Source organism: Bombina bombina, chromosome 1 (assembly GCF_027579735.1).
Source record: "Bombina bombina isolate aBomBom1 chromosome 1, aBomBom1.pri, whole genome shotgun sequence".
In the NCBI taxonomy this organism is placed as follows: Eukaryota; Metazoa; Chordata; class Amphibia; order Anura; family Bombinatoridae; genus Bombina; species Bombina bombina.
Genome location: NC_069499.1, coordinates 1,077,469,663 through 1,077,488,924, shown reverse-complemented (window position 1 = coordinate 1,077,488,924; position 19,262 = coordinate 1,077,469,663). Strand labels below are relative to the sequence as shown.

The window sequence follows — 19,262 nt, the reverse complement described above, 5'->3', positions numbered from 1 at the left end:
CAAAGCAGATACCAGGGACTGTAAAGGGGTTTAAAGCTTAAAACGGCTCCGGTTCCGTTATTTTAAGGGTTAAAGCTTCCAAAATTGGTGTGCAATATTTTCAAGGCTTTAAGACGCTGTGGTGAAAATTTGGTGAATTTTGAACAATTCCTTCATGTTTTTTCGCAATTGCAGTAATAAAGTGTGTTCAGTTTAAAATTTAAAGTGACAGTAACGGTTTTATTTTAAAACGTTTTTTGTACTTTCTGATCAAGTTTATGCCTGTTTAACATGTCTGAACTACCAGATAGACTGTGTTCTGAATGTGGGGAAGCCAGAATTCCTATTCATTTAAATAAATGTGATTTATGTGATAATGACAATGATGCCCAAGATGATTCCTCAAGTGAGGGGAGTAAGCATGGTACTGCATCATTCCCTCCTTCGTCTACACGAGTCTTGCCCACTCAGGAGGCCCCTAGTACATCTAGCGCGCCAATACTCCTTACTATGCAACAATTAACGGCTGTAATGGATAATTCTGTCAAAAACATTTTAGCCAAAATGAACCCTTGTCAGCGTAAGCGTGGCTGCTCTGTTTTAGTTACTGAAGAGCATGACGACGCTGATATTAATATCTCTGAAGGGCCCCTAACCCAATCTGAGGGGGCCAGGGAGGTTTTGTCTGAGGGAGAAATTACTGATTTAGGGAACATTTCTCAGCAGGCTGAATCTGATGTGATTACATTTAAATTTAAATTGGAACATCTCCGCATTTTGCTTAAGGAGGTATTATCCACTCTGGATGATTGTGAAAATTTAGTCATCCCAGAGAAACTATGTAAAATGGACAAGTTCCTAGAGGTGCCGGGGCTCCCAGAAGCTTTTCCTATACCCAAGCGGGTGGCGGACATTGTTAATAAAGAATGGGAAAGGCCCGGTATTCCTTTCGTCCCTCCCCCCATATTTAAAAAATTGTTTCCTATGGTCGACCCCAGAAAGGACTTATGGCAGTCAGTCCCCAAGGTCGAGGGAGCGGTTTCTACTTTAAACAAACGCACCACTATTCCCATAGAGGATAGTTGTGCTTTCAAAGATCCTATGGATAAAAAATTAGAAGGTTTGCTTAAAAAGATGTTTGTTCAGCAGGGTTACCTTCTACAACCCATTTCATGCATTGTCCCTGTCACTACAGCCGCATATTTCTGGTTTGATGAACTGCTTAAGGTGCTCGATAGTGACTCTCCTCCTTATGAGGAGATTATGGACAGAATCAATGCTCTCAAATTGGCTAATTCTTTCACTCTAGACGCCTCTTTGCAATTGGCTAAGTTAGCGGCTAAGAACTCTGGGTTTGCTATTGTGGCGCGCAGAGCGCTTTGGTTGAAATCTTGGTCGGCTGATGCGTCTTCCAAGAACAAGCTACTAAACATTCCTTTCAAGGGGAAAACGCTGTTTGGTCCTGACTTGAAAGAGATTATCTCTGATATCACTGGGGGTAAGGGCCACGCCCTTCCTCAGGATCGGCCCTTCAAGGCAAAAAATAGACCTAATTTTCGTCCCTTTCGTAAAAACGGACCAGCCCAAGGTGCTACGTCCTCTAAGCAAGAGGGTAATACTTCTCAGGCCAAGCCAGCTTGGAGACCAATGCAAGGCTGGAACAAGGGAAAGCAGGCCAAGAAACCTGCCACTGCTACCAAGACAGCATGAAATATTGGCCCCCGATCCGGGACCGGATCTGGTGGGGGGCAGACTCTCTCTCTTCGCTCAGGCTTGGGCAAGAGATGTTCTGGATCCTTGGGCGCTAGAAATAGTCTCCCAGGGTTATCTTCTGGAATTCAAGGGACTTCCCCCAAGGGGGAGGTTCCACAAGTCGCAGTTGTCTTCAGACCACATAAAAAGACAGGCGTTCTTACATTGTGTAGAAGACCTGTTAAAAATGGGAGTGATTCATCCTGTTCCATTAAGAGAACAAGGGATGGGGTTCTACTCCAATCTGTTCATAGTTCCCAAAAAAGAGGGAACGTTCAGACCAATCCTAGATCTCAAGATCTTAAACAAATTTCTCAAGGTCCCATCGTTCAAGATGGAAACCATTCGAACTATCCTTCCTTCCATCCAGGAAGGTCAATTTATGACCACGGTGGATTTAAAGGATGCGTATCTACATATTCCTATCCACAAGGAACATCATCGGTTCCTAAGGTTTGCATTCCTGGACAAACATTACCAGTTCGTGGCGCTTCCTTTCGGATTAGCCACTGCTCCAAGGATTTTCACAAAGGTACTAGGGTCCCTTCTAGCGGTGCTAAGACCAAGGGGCATTGCAGTAGTACCTTACCTGGACGACATTCTGATTCAAGCGTCGTCCCTTCCTCAAGCAAAGGCTCACACGGACATTGTCCTGGCCTTTCTCAGATCTCACGGCTGGAAAGTGAACGTGGAAAAGAGTTCTCTATCCCCGTCAACAAGGGTTCCCTTCTTGGGAACAATTATAGACTCCTTAGAAATGAGGATCTTTCTAACAGAGGCCAGAAAAACAAAGCTTCTGGACTCTTGTCGGATACTTCATTCCGTTCCTCTTCCTTCCATAGCTCAGTGCATGGAAGTGATCGGGTTGATGGTGGCGGCGATGGACATAGTTCCTTTTGCGCGCATTCATCTAAGACCATTACAACTGTGCATGCTCAGTCAGTGGAATGGGGACTATACAGACTTGTCTCCGAAGATACAAGTAAATCAGAGGACCAGAGACTCACTCCGTTGGTGGCTGTCCCTGGACAATCTGTCTCAAGGGATGATGTTCCACAGACCAGAGTGGGTCATTGTCACGACCGACGCCAGTCTGATAGGCTGGGGCGCGGTCTGGGGATCCCTGAAAGCTCAGGGTCTTTGGTCTCGGGAAGAATCTCTTCTACCGATAAATATTCTGGAACTGAGAGCGATATTCAATGCGCTCCAGGCCTGGCCCCAGCTTGCGAGGACCAGGTTCATACGGTTTCAATCAGACAACATGACGACTGTTGCGTACATCAACCATCAGGGGGGAACAAGGAGTTCCCTAGCGATGGAAGAAGTAACCAAAATTATTCTTTGGGCGGAGTCTCACTCCTGCCACCTGTCTGCTATCCACATCCCAGGAGTGGAAAATTGGGAAGCGGATTTTCTGAGTCGTCAGACATTGCATCCGGGGGAGTGGGAACTCCATCCGGAAATCTTTGCCCAAGTCACTCACCTGTGGGGCATTCCAGACATGGATCTGATGGCCTCTCGTCAGAACTTCAAAGTTCCTTGCTACGGGGCCAGATCCAGGGATCCCAAGGCGGCTCTAGTGGATGCACTAGTAGCACCTTGGACCTTCAAACTAGCTTATGTGTTCCCGCCATTTCCTCTCATCCCCAGGCTGATAGCCAGGATCAAGCAGGAGAGGGCGTTGGTGATCTTGATAGCTCCTGCGTGGCCACGCAGGACTTGGTATGCAGATCTGGTGAATATGTCATCGGCTCCACCTTGGAAGCTACCTTTGAGACGAGACCTTCTTGTTCAGGGTCCGTTCGAACATCCGAATCTGGTTTCACTCCAGCTGACTGCTTGGAGATTGAACGCTTGATTTTATCGAAGCGAGGATTCTCAGATTCTGTGATCGATACTCTTGTTCAGGCCAGAAAGCCTGTGACTAGAAAGATTTACCACAAAATTTGGAAAAAATATATCTGTTGGTGTGAATCTAAAGGATTCCCTTGGGACAAGGTTAAGATTCCTAGGATTCTATCCTTCCTTCAAGAAGGATTGGAAAAAGGATTATCTGCAAGTTCCCTGAAGGGACAGATTTCTGCCTTGTCGGTATTACTTCACAAAAAGCTGGCAGCTGTGCCAGATGTTCAAGCCTTTGTTCAGGCTCTGGTTAGAATCAAGCCTGTTTACAAACCTTTGACTCCTCCTTGGAGTCTCAATTTAGTTCTTTCAGTTCTTCAGGGGGTTCCGTTTGAACCCTTACATTCCGTTGATATTAAGTTATTATCTTGGAAAGTTTTGTTTTTAGTTGCGATTTCTTCTGCTAGAAGAGTCTCAGAATTATCTGCTCTGCAGTGTTCTCCTCCTTATCTGGTGTTCCATGCAGATAAGGTGGTTTTACGTACTAAACCTGGTTTTCTTCCAAAAGTTGTTTCTAACAAAAACATTAACCAGGAGATTATCGTACCTTCTCTGTGTCCAAAACCAGTTTCAAAGAAGGAACGTTTGTTGCACAATTTGGATGTTGTTCGCGCTCTAAAATTCTATTTAGATGCTACAAAGGATTTTAGACAAACATCTTCCTTGTTTGTTGTTTATTCAGGTAAAAGGAGAGGTCAAAAAGCAACTTCTACCTCTCTCTCTTTTTGGATTAAAAGCATCATCAGATTGGCTTACGAGACTGCCGGACGGCAGCCTCCCGAAAGAATCACAGCTCATTCCACTAGGGCTGTGGCTTCCACATGGGCCTTCAAGAACGAGGCTTCTGTTGATCAGATATGTAGGGCAGCGACTTGGTCTTCACTGCACACTTTTACCAAATTTTACAAGTTTGATACTTTTGCTTCTTCTGAGGCTATTTTTGGGAGAAAGGTTTTGCAAGCCGTGGTGCCTTCCATTTAGGTGACCTGATTTGCTCCCTCCCTTCATCCGTGTCCTAAAGCTTTGGTATTGGTTCCCACAAGTAAGGATGACGCCGTGGACCGGACACACCTATGTTGGAGAAAACAGAATTTATGTTTACCTGATAAATTTCTTTCTCCAACGGTGTGTCCGGTCCACGGCCCGCCCTGTTTTTTTTAATCAGGTCTGATATTTTATTTTCTTTAACTACAGTCACCACGGTACCATATGGTTTCTCCTATGCAAATATTCCTCCTTAACGTCGGTCGAATGACTGGGGTAGGCGGAGCCTAGGAGGGATCATGTGACCAGCTTTGCTGGGCTCTTTGCCATTTCCTGTTGGGGAAGAGAATATCCCACAAGTAAGGATGACGCCGTGGACCGGACACACCGTTGGAGAAAGAAATTTATCAGGTAAACATAAATTCTGTTTTTGTTTTAGGAGTAGTGCCAGAGAGTGCTACTTTGTTATGGGGTGTAGCCTAGTCCATATCATACTCTACAGTAGAGCTCTGGTGGCTTTAGAGCTATGGGAACTGGTGGGACATAATTCTCACTGCGCCTCCCATTTTCAGCTGCCCCATATCCTTCAGCCTGAGATTACTGACTCAGCATTGCTTATCTCTCAGGCCAATGTGAGGGAGAAGCTTGGGAACTGCCCTACTGCCAGGCAGTGTTTGAGGTAAGTGCTGTTTTTTTCTGGGATCTAAGGAGTCTGTGTTTCATTAGCACTACGGTACATAAGGGATTAATGGTAAACCTTATGTGGGGACAGTTTCAGACTTTCAGAAAAGAAGTCTTACTTGGGCATTGATTAGGTGCAGGCACTGGGGCTGGAGTTATGTTGCTAAGTTTATTTTCACTAAAATGGAGGGCTCTGGTGGTTTCACTTTAGTTTTTTCCCTGAGAGGGAAGCAGAGACTTGCAGCACGCCCACGAAGGGCGCGACTTCCTGATTTTTGGAGCCTCTGCTTGTAGCACTATTTCCAAGCAGTTGCAGGTCTTCAGATGTACTGGGGTTTATCTGGGCTAGAGCAGCATGTAGAACCCTTTAAATGCGCTTTTAGCACTGATGCGGTCCTAGTTTGGTTTTTCTGGCAGGTTGCAGTAACTGATCGTTTCTACAAGGGATCCGGTAGCATTGGTTAAGGTAGGAGCAACTCAGCAGGTTGCTGTGGTGCAGAGGTTTAATTATTGCTTAAATGTTATAACCGTTTTGTAACTACAACAAAATTAGCAGTTTGTCAAGAGAGAAAAACAGTTTAAATTTAAAGAGACACTAACGGTTTTTGATAATTTTATTTTGTTATTCCCAGTATTTTGTCTGCTCAATAACAATATTTTATGTGGAAAAAATAGACCAAGATGAGTTGCAAGCTGTTGCATGTGCTTTTATATTTTGATGCAAATGTGGAACGACCAATCCCTTTCTGTCCTACATGTATTGAAAGGAATTTTAGGGATAACATTTTGGTTGAGCCAATCTCCTCTCAGACAGATGTTGTTGTCCAAGAGTCCTCTGAGGGTCAATTTCTGCAGCAACTTTTTCCCCAAGTGTCCCAAAAATGATCGCCCTCACCAGCAGTGATCTGCACGTCTACTGTAGTTCCTTCTGGAATTTCACTACAGGACATAACTTCTCTTATGTCTACTACTATCTCTGATGCTCTGCCTTTCAAATGTTGCAGGGCCATCGCAAGAGAGTCTATTTCTGCAGTTAGCGAGGTTTCTGATGCTGTGGTAGCTATCTCAGAATTCTCTTCTCACAGATCTGAGGAAGAGGTTCCTGCTTTGGCATCTGAAGGAGAAATCTCAGATTCGGAGGTGGTGTTACTTTTGACCGTCTCAGAAGTGGTATCTTTCAGGTTTAAACTGGAACATCTTCGTCTCTTACTTAGAGAGGTTTTAATTACCCTAGATGATAGTGACTCCACAGTGATGGTTGTCCCCCCCAAAGTCTAGCAAATTAGACAGATATTATGAGGTACCTTCCTTTACAGATGTTTTTCCAGTTCCTAAGAAGGCCTCTGAAATTATTAGAGAATGGGAGAGACCTGGTATTCCTTTCTCTCCTCCTATTTTCAAGAAGATGTTTCCTATAGCTGACTCAGTTAAAGAGGTTTGGCAAACTGTTCCTAAGGTAGAAGGAGCGGTTTCAACCTTGACTAAGAGAACTACTATCCCTATAGAGGATAGGTGTGCTTTTATAGATCCGATGGACAAAAAAACTAGAGGGCCTACTCAAGAAAATTTATGTTCACCAGGGTATGCAGTGGCAACCAGCGGTCTGTATAACTACCTTCACGAGTGCGGTAGCCTACTGGTTTGATGCTCTGGCTGATGCCCTCAGGCGAGAAAGTCCCTTGGACGAGATCCAGGACAGGATAAAGACTCTTAAGCTAGCTAATGCCTTGATAGCTTCTCTATCTTGGCTCGCAGGGCCTTATGGCTGAAACCTTGGTCTGCAGACGTTTCATCTAAGTCAAAGCTTCTAGCTGTCCCTTACAAGGGGAAGACCCTATTTCTGACATTACGGGAGGTAAGGGTCACCTCCCTCAGGACAAAAAGATTAGGCAGAAAGGAAGACAAAGTAATTTTCATTCCTTTCGCAACTTCAAGGGATTCTCTTCCTCTTCTCCCTCAACTAAGTAGGAACAAGCTAAATCTAATTGGAGACCCGTCCAATCTTGGTTAAGAGATAAGCAATCCATGAAGGCGACCAATGACTCAGACAGCATGATGGTTTTGCCCCCGATCCAGGACAAATGGATCTGGTAGGGGGCAGACTTTTTATTTTTTTGCTCAAGCCTGGGTTCGGGATGTTCAGGATCCCTGGGCTATAGAAATAGTCTCAGGGATACAAGCTGGAGTTCAAAATTTGTCCTCCCAGGGGCAGGTTTCTAATTTCAAGGTTATCTGCAGACCAGACAAAAAGAGAGGCGTTCTTAAATTGTGTAGAAGACCTCTTGGCTCTGGGAGTGATCGTTCCCGTTCCACCTCAAGATCAAGGTATGGGATTCTATTCCAATTTATTTGTGGTTCCCAAGAAGAAAAGAACCTTCAGACCAATTCTAGACCTCAAGAGTCTAAACAATTTTCTCAGAGTGCCATCCTTCAGGATGGAAACTATTTGTTCCATCCTTCCCTTGATCCAGGAGGGTCAGTTTATGACAACAGTAGATTTAAAGGAAGCTTACCTGCAAGTTCCCATTCACAGAGATCACAGGTTCTTAAGGTTTGCCTTTCTAGACAAGCGTTTCCAGTTTGTGGCTCTTCCTTTCGGTTTTGCCACGGCTCCCAGAATCTTCACAAAGGTTCTGGGGTCTCTTCTTGCGGTGCTTCGTTCAAGAGGCATTGCGGTGGCGCTGTATCTGGACGATATCCTAGTTCAGACGCCGTCCTTTCAGCTAGCAAAATCACACACACTGACCTTGTAGTGGCTTTCCTAAGGTCACACGGGTGCAAGGTGTATCTAGAAAAGAGCTCTTTAGTTCCTCATACAAGAGTGTCCGTTCTAGGGACCATCATAGACTCTGTCTATGAAGATTTTTCTGACAGAATTCGGGAAATTAAAGATTATCGATACTTGTCAAGCTCTGCAATCTTCTCGTCCTTCTGTGGCCAAGTGCATGGAGTTAATAGGTCTGATGGTAGCGGCAATGGACTTCGTCCTATTTGCTTGCTTTCATCTCAGCTCTGCAGTTGGACATGCTCAAAAAATGGAACGGAGCTTATTTGGACTTGTCCCCTTGACTTCTATTGGCACAGGAGACACGGGAGTCTCTTCTTTTGATGGTTGTCTCTAGATCATCTCTCCCAGGGAACATGTTTTCACAGACCATCCTGGGAGATTGTGACAACGGATGCTAGCCTTCAGGGGTGGGGAGCGTTTTGCGACTCCCTAAGGGCTCAGGGAATATGGTCTGTCTCTTTTGCCCATAAACATTCTGGAACTGAGAGCGATCTATAATGCTCTCCTGACCTGGCATCAGCTAGCTTCGGTTCATTTTATCAGGTTCCAGACGGACAACATAACGTCAGTGGCCTACATCAATCATCGGGGAGGAACAAGGAGTTCCTTAGCGATGAGAGGTTTTCAAAATAATTCAGTGGGCGGAGGCCCATTCTTGTTGTCTGTCGGCAATCCACATCCCAGGGGTAGACAACTGGGAGGCGGATTTTCTGAGCAGACGGACCTTTCATCCGGGGTAGTGGGAACTTCATCCGGACGTGTTCCCCAGGTACGTGTTCTGATCCTCAAATAGGGTCAGCCGGACCCTCATGGCATCGAGGCAGAATGCCAAACTTCCCAGGTACGGGTCGAGATCCAGAGATCTTCAGGTGGAGCTGATAGATGCTCTGGCGGCCCCTTGGTCCTTCAATCTAACATATCTGTTTTCTCCATTTGCTCTCCTTCTGCGAGTGATTGCCCAGATCAAACAGGAAAGGGCTTCAGTGATTCTCATTCCATACCAGATCCTGAGAGGCCAGGCTGGTGCTAACCTGGTGGCGATGTTGTCTCTACCTCCTTGGAGGCTTCTGCTTCGAAAGGACTTTCTGATTCAGGGACCCTTCCATCATCCAAATCTAGATTCTCTGAAGCTGACTGCTTGGAGATTGAACGGTTGATTCTAGCTAAGCGAGGTTTTTCTGACTCCGTCATAGACACTTTGATTCAGGCTCGTAAGCCTGTCAACTAGAAAGATTTATCACAAGATTTGGCGTAAATACCTTTATTGGTATGAATCCAAGGGCTACTCCTGGAATAGCTGGGATTCCTAGGATTTTATCTTTTCTCCAGGAAGGATTGGAGAAAGATTATCTACAAGTTCTTTAAAGGGTCAAATTTCAGCTTTATCCTGTTACACAAGCGTCTAGCTGATGTCCCTGATGTTCAGTCTTTTTGTCAGGCCTTAACCAGAATTAAGCCTGTGTGTAGACCAGTTACTCCTCCATGGAGTCTTAATTTAGTTAAGGTTCTTCAAGGGGTTCCGTTTGAACCTATGCATTCCTTAGATATAAAAGTTATCTTGGAAGGTTTTTATTTTTGGTAGCTCATAGAGTGTCTGAGCTTTCAGCATTACAATGTGAGCCCCCTTACCTTATTTTTCATGCGGATAAGGTTGTCTTGCGTACAAAATTTGGATTTCTTCCCAAGGTTGTTTCTGATCGGAACATTAATCAGGAAATTATTGTACCTTCCTGGTGTCCTAATCCTAAGAAGGAGATGCTCTTACACAATTTGGATGTAGTTTGTTCTTTAAAGTTTTTACAGGCGACAAGACTTTCGCCAGCTTTCCTCTTTGTGGTATTTTCAGGCAAACGTAGGGGACAGACAGCTACAGCTGTTACTCTTTCTTTTTGGCTGAAGAGTATTATACGTTTGGCTTACAAAACTGCTGGATAGCAGCCTCCTGAGAGGATTACGGCTCATTCCACTAGGGCTGTTGCTTCCTCATGGGTATTCAAAAATGAAGCTTCTGTGGAACAGATTTGCAAGGCTGCAACTTGGTCTCTTCAGACTTTTACAAATTTGATACTTTTGCTTCGGCTGAGGCAGCTTTTCGGAGAAAGGGTTCTTCATGCAGCGGTGCCTTCCATTTAGGTATCCTGTCTTGTCCCTCCCGTATCATCCGTGTACTCTAGCTTGGGTATTGGATCCCATAAGTAATGAAGATGATCCGTGGACTCATTGTGTCTTTAAAAAGAAAATTTATGCTTACCTGATAAATTTATTTCTTCTTAGACACAATGAGTCAACGGCCTGCCCTGTCATTTTTACAGGATGTTTTTTATTGTAAACTTCAGTCACCTCTGCACCTTGGCTTTTTCTTTCTCTTCCTAACTTCGGTCGAATGACTGGAGTGGGAGGGAAGGGAGGAGCTATTTAACAGCTCTGCTGTGGTGCTCTTTGCCTCTTCCTGCTGACCAGGAAGTGAATATCCCATAAGTAATGAAGATGATCCATGGACTCATCGTGTCTAAGAAGAAATAAATTTATCAGGTAAGCATATATTTTATTTTTTTAAACAAATTCTGGTGTTGACTGTCCCTTTTTAACCTTGATAAGTCCACAGGATGCATTTCAAGTTCTGAGAATTACAAAATCCCCAATTTTCAGAGCTAAATTGGATGAAAAGGAGGCAAAATAAATGAGTTATATTGCGTTGTTGCTTTAAACATAACTAAACATTTTATATAAGATGACAAGGTGTTTACTGTCCCTTTTTAATAAGTGCCCTTGATAAGCCAGCAGGTGACTAGTTAAGATATTATTATATATAGGAGCTTTCCTCAATTTTGATTTTAAATATGTACGTTTTTTAATGTATAGCATTGCCTTTTTTGAGAGCCAAAATATTAACTGTAACATACCAGTACATAGAGCTATACAACTTTAAGGTTTGCCATTAACAGTTTCATTTTCTCTGCAGATTTAAACTATGTTCCAGCTTCCTGTCAATAATCTTAGCAGTTTAAGAAAAGCCAGAAAAACTGTCAAAAAAATATTGGGGGACATTGGCCTAGAATACTGCAAGGACCATGTAGAGGTAAGTCTCACCCGGATTTGAGAGATTTATTGAATATGGACATTTTTTAATTTTACATGAAATCTAGGAAGTGGGAAAATTTTAACCAGATTTAAAGACTTTTTTTTTTTTTTTATCTCCAATAATTTTCTAATCCCAGCAAGAGTGCATAGTAATTAAATACAAAGTAGATGCTTCAGGTGATAACTGATAATCCAGAGGCTCCTTTGTCCAAACCAAATGCTTTCAATTACAATGCTGTACCTGTGGGCAAAATTATAGCTTTCAGAGCTCTGCAAAATGTGTTTTAGCTTAGTCCAGAGAGATTTCATGGCCCTATAGTAAAATAACAAAGGTGGTGTGTGTTTTATTTTTTTTTTTTTTTTTTTTCCCAGCTTAAGTGATTATTAAAGTAACATTTTACTGGGCAGGTGTTTAATAAAAGTGTTTGCAAATTGTTTCCAAGTAATGTTCCCAAAATGTATAGATTAAATGCATAGGTAAATGGGCTATTGTATTAAAGTTATGCACATGAAGGCGCAGCATTTACACACGTTGACAATTTCCCCTCTGAAAATGTTAACATAAATGTAAACTTTCATGAATTATTGCCCGTTTTTTTTAAAATACTTTTAAAAACAGATGCACTTTCATTCATGAAAGTTTACATTGCAGCGTATTTTTACAAATACCTTTCTCTGGAGCAAAGCCGGATCGGCAATTCTGTACTTGCACAGCAATGACGAAACCGGCTTCCTCAATTGACGGCGTGGCCTCACAAGGTGGACTCTCTGGGGGAAGCAATGATTGAAGGAAGCCGGTTTAGTCATTGGTGACGTAAGTACAGCAGAGCTGCAGGCGGGGGATCGCTGATCCGGCTTTGCTCAAGAGAAAAGCATTTGTAGAAATATGCTGCAATGTAAACTTTCATGAATGAAAGTGCACCGGTTTTTTAATATTTTTTTTTTTTTTTTTTTTTAAACCGGGCACTAATTCATGACTTTACCTTCCTGCTTACATATGAATTAAAGCAAATACTACAGTATTTGTTTTGTACTTCCCCCTTCACCGATGGAGGATATTGCCCTGCAAGTGACAAAATTCCAATTATTCAGGATTATGAAACACTGCAATGTCCCCTTTTAAAGGGAAATGGAACCCGCAAAATGTATGCTTTGATTCAAACAGAACATACTGTTTTAAATTTACTTATGTTATCGAATTTGCTTTCTTCCCATGGTATTCTTTGTTGGAGATACTTGATGCCTAGGCTAGGTAGGTGTCCGGATAACTTCATGGCAAGTAATAGTGCTGCCATCAAGTACACTTGCAAATAATTAACCTCCTTGCAGAACTACTGCCATATAGTGCTCCAGACGTGCACACCCATGAGCTTAAATCTCTGCTTTTCAACAAAAGAACTAAGAAAATTTGATAATAGAATTGTTTTAGAAAGTTGTTTACAACTGCCTCCTCTATCTCAATCATGGAAGAACAAAATGGGTTTTTAAAATACTTACACATGGTTGCTAGATGGAAAAATTAAAGAACCATTAAAGTAGAATTGCATAATCCCCAAGTGCATAATAATAATAAAAAAATGCAGTAGCATTTACTCTGAATTTTGAATGAGCAGTAGCTATTTCTGACAGATTTCAAAATGTACTTGATGATCTGCTCCCCTGTATCATATTACAGCTATCAGCCAATCACTCATATGTATACGCTGAACTTTTGCACAGGCTCAGTAGGAGTTGGTGCCTCAAAGTGTATATAAAGACTGTGCACAAATTGATAATGGAAGTAAATTAGTCTTAAAACGGCATTCTCTATCTGAATCATGAGATTATTTTACTTTAGTGTCCCTTTAAGTCTTTGTCAGTAGTTTTATACCTTTGCGAAGAAGTTGTATTTAAAGAGACATAAAACAGTATGAACTAACAAGTTTCTAAATATATAATGCAGCCAAAGCTTGCCTGCAAAACGGTTTCTGTTTATACCCTCATTAACAGTTTAATTCATGCATAGTTTTGTCTGCAGCAAGCTCCCCCTTGGGCATTTCCTTATATGGAAGGTGCTATTCAGGCCATAGCTTCTGCAGAATGCACACGTGCACGGAAGGGGGCAGAGTTGCATGGTGCCTTGCTAAAGCAGTGCACAGTATAATGCTAAAGCTTTCACAAAGCATGTGACATTATGTCCATGGAAACGAGCAATTATCCTCACATGCACACTTTGTTTACATGATTCATAATTCAAATAGAACCTTCAATTGTAAACTACTTTCCATTTTACTGCTATTAAAATTGCTTTGTTCTTTTGGTATCCTTGGTTGAAGGCGCATGCACGTCTCTTGCACTATATGGCAGCAGTGCTTGAAACAGTAGTTATACAATGCTGCAAACACTGCTGCGATCGAGTGCTTAAAGACTCTGTGAGCCTACCTAAATTTTATTTTTAAACAAAATATATCAAGGAGAATAAAGCATGTCTCAATTGTACACTATCTGAATTATTAAATTTAATTTGGTCTGTACCTAAAGTATTTTGAAGGGTCACCCTATTGGTAGACACTTCACAAGGTTTGCTTTTGTGAAGCCTTAAAGGATAGATATTAATGAAGACATTTTCTTGAGGTTCCTTGTGACGTACAAGGTTTAACTATACCTGCACCAGTTTGGCTAAGGTAGAAAAGGGTGTGACTTACTGTAGTTCAGTGGGTGCAAGGGTTAACAAACACTTTATTGTCTACACTAGACCCAGAAAAATGTCCAAACTCCCCTTTAATCCCACTCACACTGAACTATCTCTGCTGCCACCACCTTAAAGGGACATGCAACCCATTTTTTATGCTTTAGAAAGAGCATGCAATTTTAAACAACTTTCCAATTTTCCTTCCATTATCTACTTTGCTTCATTCTCTTGACATCCTTTGTTCAAAAGCGTATATAAATAATCTCAGTAGCTGCCCTTTGGTGGCTACAAGGATGCCTTGTGTGATTGGCTCACCCATCGAAATTGGAATGTTTAAAAATTGTATTCTCTATCTGAATCATAAAAGGGAAAAAAAATGGTTTTGTGTCCCTTTTAAGATTTTTATATGGGGAAAATGGTAAGTTAAAAACCCATACTGAAAACCCCCAAAACAAAATTTGACAAAAGGCAATTAGCGACACTATTTTTCATTAAAGTCCCCCTTAACAGTAACCCCCCCCAAAAAAAAAAAAAACTAACACTAATAAACCTAAACTACCCATTGCCCTTACAAGGGGCATTTGTATGGGCATTGCCCTTACAAGGGGCATTTGTATGGGCATTGCCCTTACAAGGGGCATTTGTATGGGCATTGCCCTTACAAGGGGCATTTAGCTCTTACACTGCCCTTAAAAGGGGCATTCAGCTCTTTTGAAATTTGCCCCAAAAAACCCTAATCTAAAAAAAAATTAAAAACCTAACACTAAAGCCCCAAATAGGTACTCACGGTTTCAGAAGTCCCGCGGAGAAGGTCTTCTTCCAGGCGGGTCCATCTTTATCCACAGTGAAGGAGATGCGGCGGTCCGGATCGGTCTTCCCAAATGTGTCAATTCTTGGCGGTGTCGATGGTCTGTGGCGTCATGGAGACTCTTCATCTGATGTACGTGGTATACTGAATATTGAATGCAAGGTACCGCAATCAATTTAGGGGACCTTGCATTCCTATCGGCTGATTTTTTTCAAAACAGCCAATTGGTTTAGAGCTACTAAAATCTTATTGGCTGTTCAAATCAGTCAAGAGTTCAGCAGCTCTCATCCTACTGGCTGATTTTGAAAATTTCGTCCAATAGGAATTCAAGGTACCCCAATAAATATGGGGTACCTTGAATTCAATCTTCAGTGTGCGGCGGACGATCCCATGAAGAGGAACCTCCACGTCTTTGCCGAGGAATGCCACTTCTGGGAAGACCCCTCCGGACCTCTGCGCCGCCTTTGCTGTGGATGAAGATGATGGACCCGCCTGGAAGAAGACCTCCGCCGGAATTCTGAAACCGTGAGTACCTATTTGGGGCTTTAGTGTGTTTTTTTTTTTTAAAAAAAAGGTTTTTTTTAGGGGGTTTTGTTTTTTAGATTAAGAAGGTTTTTTTTTTTTCTTTCATGTAATTAGCAAGAGTCCATGAGCTAGTGACGTATGGGATATACATTCCTACCAGGAGGGGCAAAGTTTCCCAAACCTCAAAATGCCTATAAATACACCCCTCACCACACCCACAATTCAGTTTTACAAACTTTGCCTCCGATGGAGGTGGTGAAGTAAGTTTGTGCTAGATTCTACGTTGATATGCGCTCCGCAGCAAGTTGGAGCCCGGTTTTCCTCTCAGCGTGCAGTGAATGTCAGAGGGATGTGAGGAGAGTATTGCCTATTTGAATGCAGTGATCTCCTTCTAAGGGGTCTATTTCATAGGTTCTCTGTTATCGGTCGTAGAGATTCATCTCTTACCTCCCTTTTCAGATCGACGATATACTCTTATATATACCATTACCTCTGCTGATTCTCGTTTCAGTACTGGTTTGGCTATCTGCTATATGTAGATGAGTGTCCTGGGGTAAGTAAGTCTTATTTTCTGTGACACTCCAAGCTATGGTTGGGCACTTTGTTTATAAAGTTCTAAATATATGTATTCAAACATTTATTTGCCTTGACTCAGAATGTTCAACTTTCCTTATTTTCAGACAGTCAGTTTCATATTTGGGATAATGCATTTTGATTTGACCATTTTTTCTTACCTTAAAATTTGACTTTTTCCCTGTGGGCTGTTAGGCTCGCGGGGGCTGAAAATGCTTCATTTTATTGCGTCATTCTTGGCGCGGACTTTTTTGGCGCAAAAATTCTATTTCCGTTTCCGGCGTCATACGTGTCGCCGGAAGTTGCGTCATTCTTTGACGTTATTTCGCGCCAAAAATGTCGGCGTTCCGGATGTGGCGTCATTTTTGGCGCCAAAAAGCATTTAGGCGCCAAATAATGTGGGCGTCTTATTTGGCGCGAAAAAATATGGGCGTCGCTTTTGTCTCCACATTATTTAAGTCTCATTTTTTATTGCTTCTGGTTGCTAGAAGCTTGTTCTTTGGCATTCTTTCCCATTCCTGAAACTGTCATTTAAGGAATTTGATCAATTTTGCTTTATATGTTGTTTTTTCTCTTACATATTGCAAGATGTCTCACGTTGCATCTGAGCCAGAAGATACTACAGGAAAATCGCTGTCAAGTGCTGAATCTACCAAAGCTAAGTGTATCTGCTGTAAACTTTTGGTAGCTATTTCTCCAGCTGTTGTTTGTATTGATTGTCATGACAAACTTGTTAAAGCAGATAATATTTCCTTAAGTAAAGTACCATTGCCTGTTGCAGTTCCCTCAACATCTAAGGTGCAGAATGTTCCTGATAATATAAGAGATTTTGTTTCTGAATCCATAAAGAAGGCTATGTCTGTTATTTCTCCTTCTAGTAAACGTAAAAAATCTTTTAAAACTTCTCTCCCTACAGATGAATTTTTAAATGAACATCATCATTCTGATTCTGATGACTCCTCTGGTTCAGAGGATTCTGTCTCTGAGGTTGATACTGATAAATCTTCATATTTATTTAAAATGGAATTTATTCGTTCTTTACTTAAAGAAGTTCTTATTGCTTTAGAAATAGAGGATTCTAGTCCTCTTGATACTAATTCTAAACGTTTAGATAAGGTATTTAAAGCTCCTGTGGTTATTCCAGAAGTTTTTCCTGTTCCTAATGCTATTTCTGCAGTAATTTCCAAAGAATGGGATAAATTGGGTAATTCATTTACTCCTTCTAAACGTTTTAAGCATTTATATCCTGTGCCGTCTGACAGATTAGAATTTTGGGACAAAATCCCTAAAGTTGATGGGGCTATTTCTACCCTTGCTAAACGTACTACTATTCCTACGTCAGATGGTACTTCGTTTAAGGATCCTCTAGATAGGAAAATTGAGTCCTTTCTAAGAAAAGCTTATGTGTTCAGGTAATCTTCTTAGACCTGCTATATCTTTGGCTGATGTTGCTGCAGCTTCAACTTTTTGGTTGGAAACTTTAGCGCAACAAGTAACACATCGTGATTCTCATGACATTATTATTCTTCTTCAGCATGCTAATAATTTTATCTGTGATGCCATTTTTGATATTAGAGTTGATGTCAGGTTTATGTCTCTAGCTATTTTAGCTAGAAGAACTTTATGGCTTAAAACTTGGAATGCTGATATGGCTTCTAAATCAACTTTACTTTCTATTTCTTTCCAGGGTAACAAATTATTTGGTTCTCAGTTGGATTCCATCATTTCAACTGTTACTGGTGGGAAAGGAACTTTTTTACCACAGGATAAAAAATCTAAAGGTAAAAGTAGAGCTAATAATCGTTTTCGTTCCTTTCGTTTCAACAAAGAACAAAAGCCTGATCCTTCATCCTCAGGAGCAGTTTCAGTTTGGAAACCATCTCCAGTCTGGAATAAATCCAAGCCAGCTAGAAAGGCAAAGCCTGCTTCTAAGTCCACATGAAGGTGCGGCCCTCATTCCAGCTCAGCTGGTAGGGGGCAGGTTACATTTTTTCAAGGAAATTTGGATCAATTCTGTTCACAATCTTTGGATTCAGAACATTGTTTCAGAAGGGTACAGAATTGGTTTCAAGATAAGACCTCCTGCAAAGAGATTTTTTCTTTCCCGTGTCCCAGTAAATCCAGTAAAAGCTCAAGCATTTCTGAAATGTGTTTCAGATCTAGAGTTGACTGGAGTAATTATGCCAGTTCCAGTTCAGGAACAGGGGATGGGGTTTTATTCAAATCTCTTCATTGTACCAAAGAAGGAGAATTCCTTCAGACCAGTTCTGGATCTAAAAATATTGAATCGTTATGTAAGGATACCAACGTTCAAAATGGTAACTATAAGGACTATCTTGCCTTTTGTTCTGCAAGGGAATTATATGTCCACAATAGATTTACAGGATGCATATCTGCATATTCCGATTCATCCAGATCATTTTCAGTTCCTGAGATTCTCTTTTCTGGACAAGCATTACCAGTTTGTGGCTCTGCCGTTTGGCCTAGCTACAGCTCCAAGAATTTTTACAAAGGTTCTCGGTGCCCTTCTGTCTGTAATCAGAGAACAGGGTATTGTGGTATTTCCTTATTTGGACGATATCTTGGTACTTGCTCAGTCTTTACATTTAGCAGAATCTCATACGAATTGACTTGTGTTGTTTCTTCAAGATCATGGTTGGAGGATCAATTTACCAAAAAGTTCTTTGATTCCTCAGACAAGGGTAACCCTTCTGGGTTTCCAGATGGATTCAGTGTCCATGACTCTGTCTTTAACAGACAAGAGACGTCTAAAATTGATTGCAGCTTGTCGAAACCTTCAGTCACAATCATTTCCTTCGGTAGCCTTATGCATGGAAATTCTAGGTCTTATGACTGCTGCATCGGACGCGATCCCCTTTGCTCGTTTTCACATGCGACCTCTTCAGCTCTGTATGCTGAAGCAATGGTGCAAGGATTACACGAAGATATCTCAAACAATATCTTTAAAACCGATTGTTCGGCACTCTCTAACATGGTGGACAGATCACCATCGTTTAATTCAGGGGGCTTCTTTTGTGCTTCCGACCTGGACTGTAATTTCAACAGATGCAAGTCTCACGGGTTGGGGAGCTGTGTGGGGATCTCTGACGGCACAGGGAGTTTGGGAATCTCAGGAGGTGAGATTACCTATCAATATCTTGGAACTCCGTGCAATTTTCAGAGCTCTTCAGTTTTGGCCTCTTCTGAAGAGAGAATCGTTCATTTGTTTTCAGACAGACAATGTCACAACTGTGGCATACATCAATCATCAAGGAGGGACTCACAGTCCTCTGGCTATGAAAGAAGTATCTCGAATTTTGGTTTGGGCGGAATCCAGCTCCTGTCTAATCTCTGCGGTTCATATCCCAGGTGTAGACAATTGGGAAGCGGATTATCTAAGTCGCCAAATGTTGCATCCGGGCGAATGGTCTCTTCACCCAGAGGTATTTCTTCAGATTGTTCAAATGTGGGAACTTCCAGAAATAGATCTGATGGCGTCCCATCTAAACAAGAAACTT

The 19,262-nt window shown here is 41.9% G+C and overlaps 1 protein-coding gene across 2 annotated transcripts in view; it reads left to right on the top strand.

Annotated features, from left to right (window-relative positions):
- Positions 1-19,262, top strand: part of ADNP (activity dependent neuroprotector homeobox) — a 98,664-nt gene that overhangs the window by 44,748 nt on the left and 34,654 nt on the right. For both annotated transcript variants that reach the window (XM_053693173.1, XM_053693141.1), the window contains one exon: positions 11,049-11,165. In XM_053693173.1, the coding sequence (XP_053549148.1) occupies positions 11,058-11,165 (108 nt within the window). In that variant the 5' untranslated portion in view covers positions 11,049-11,057. The remainder of the gene's footprint in view (positions 1-11,048; positions 11,166-19,262) is intronic.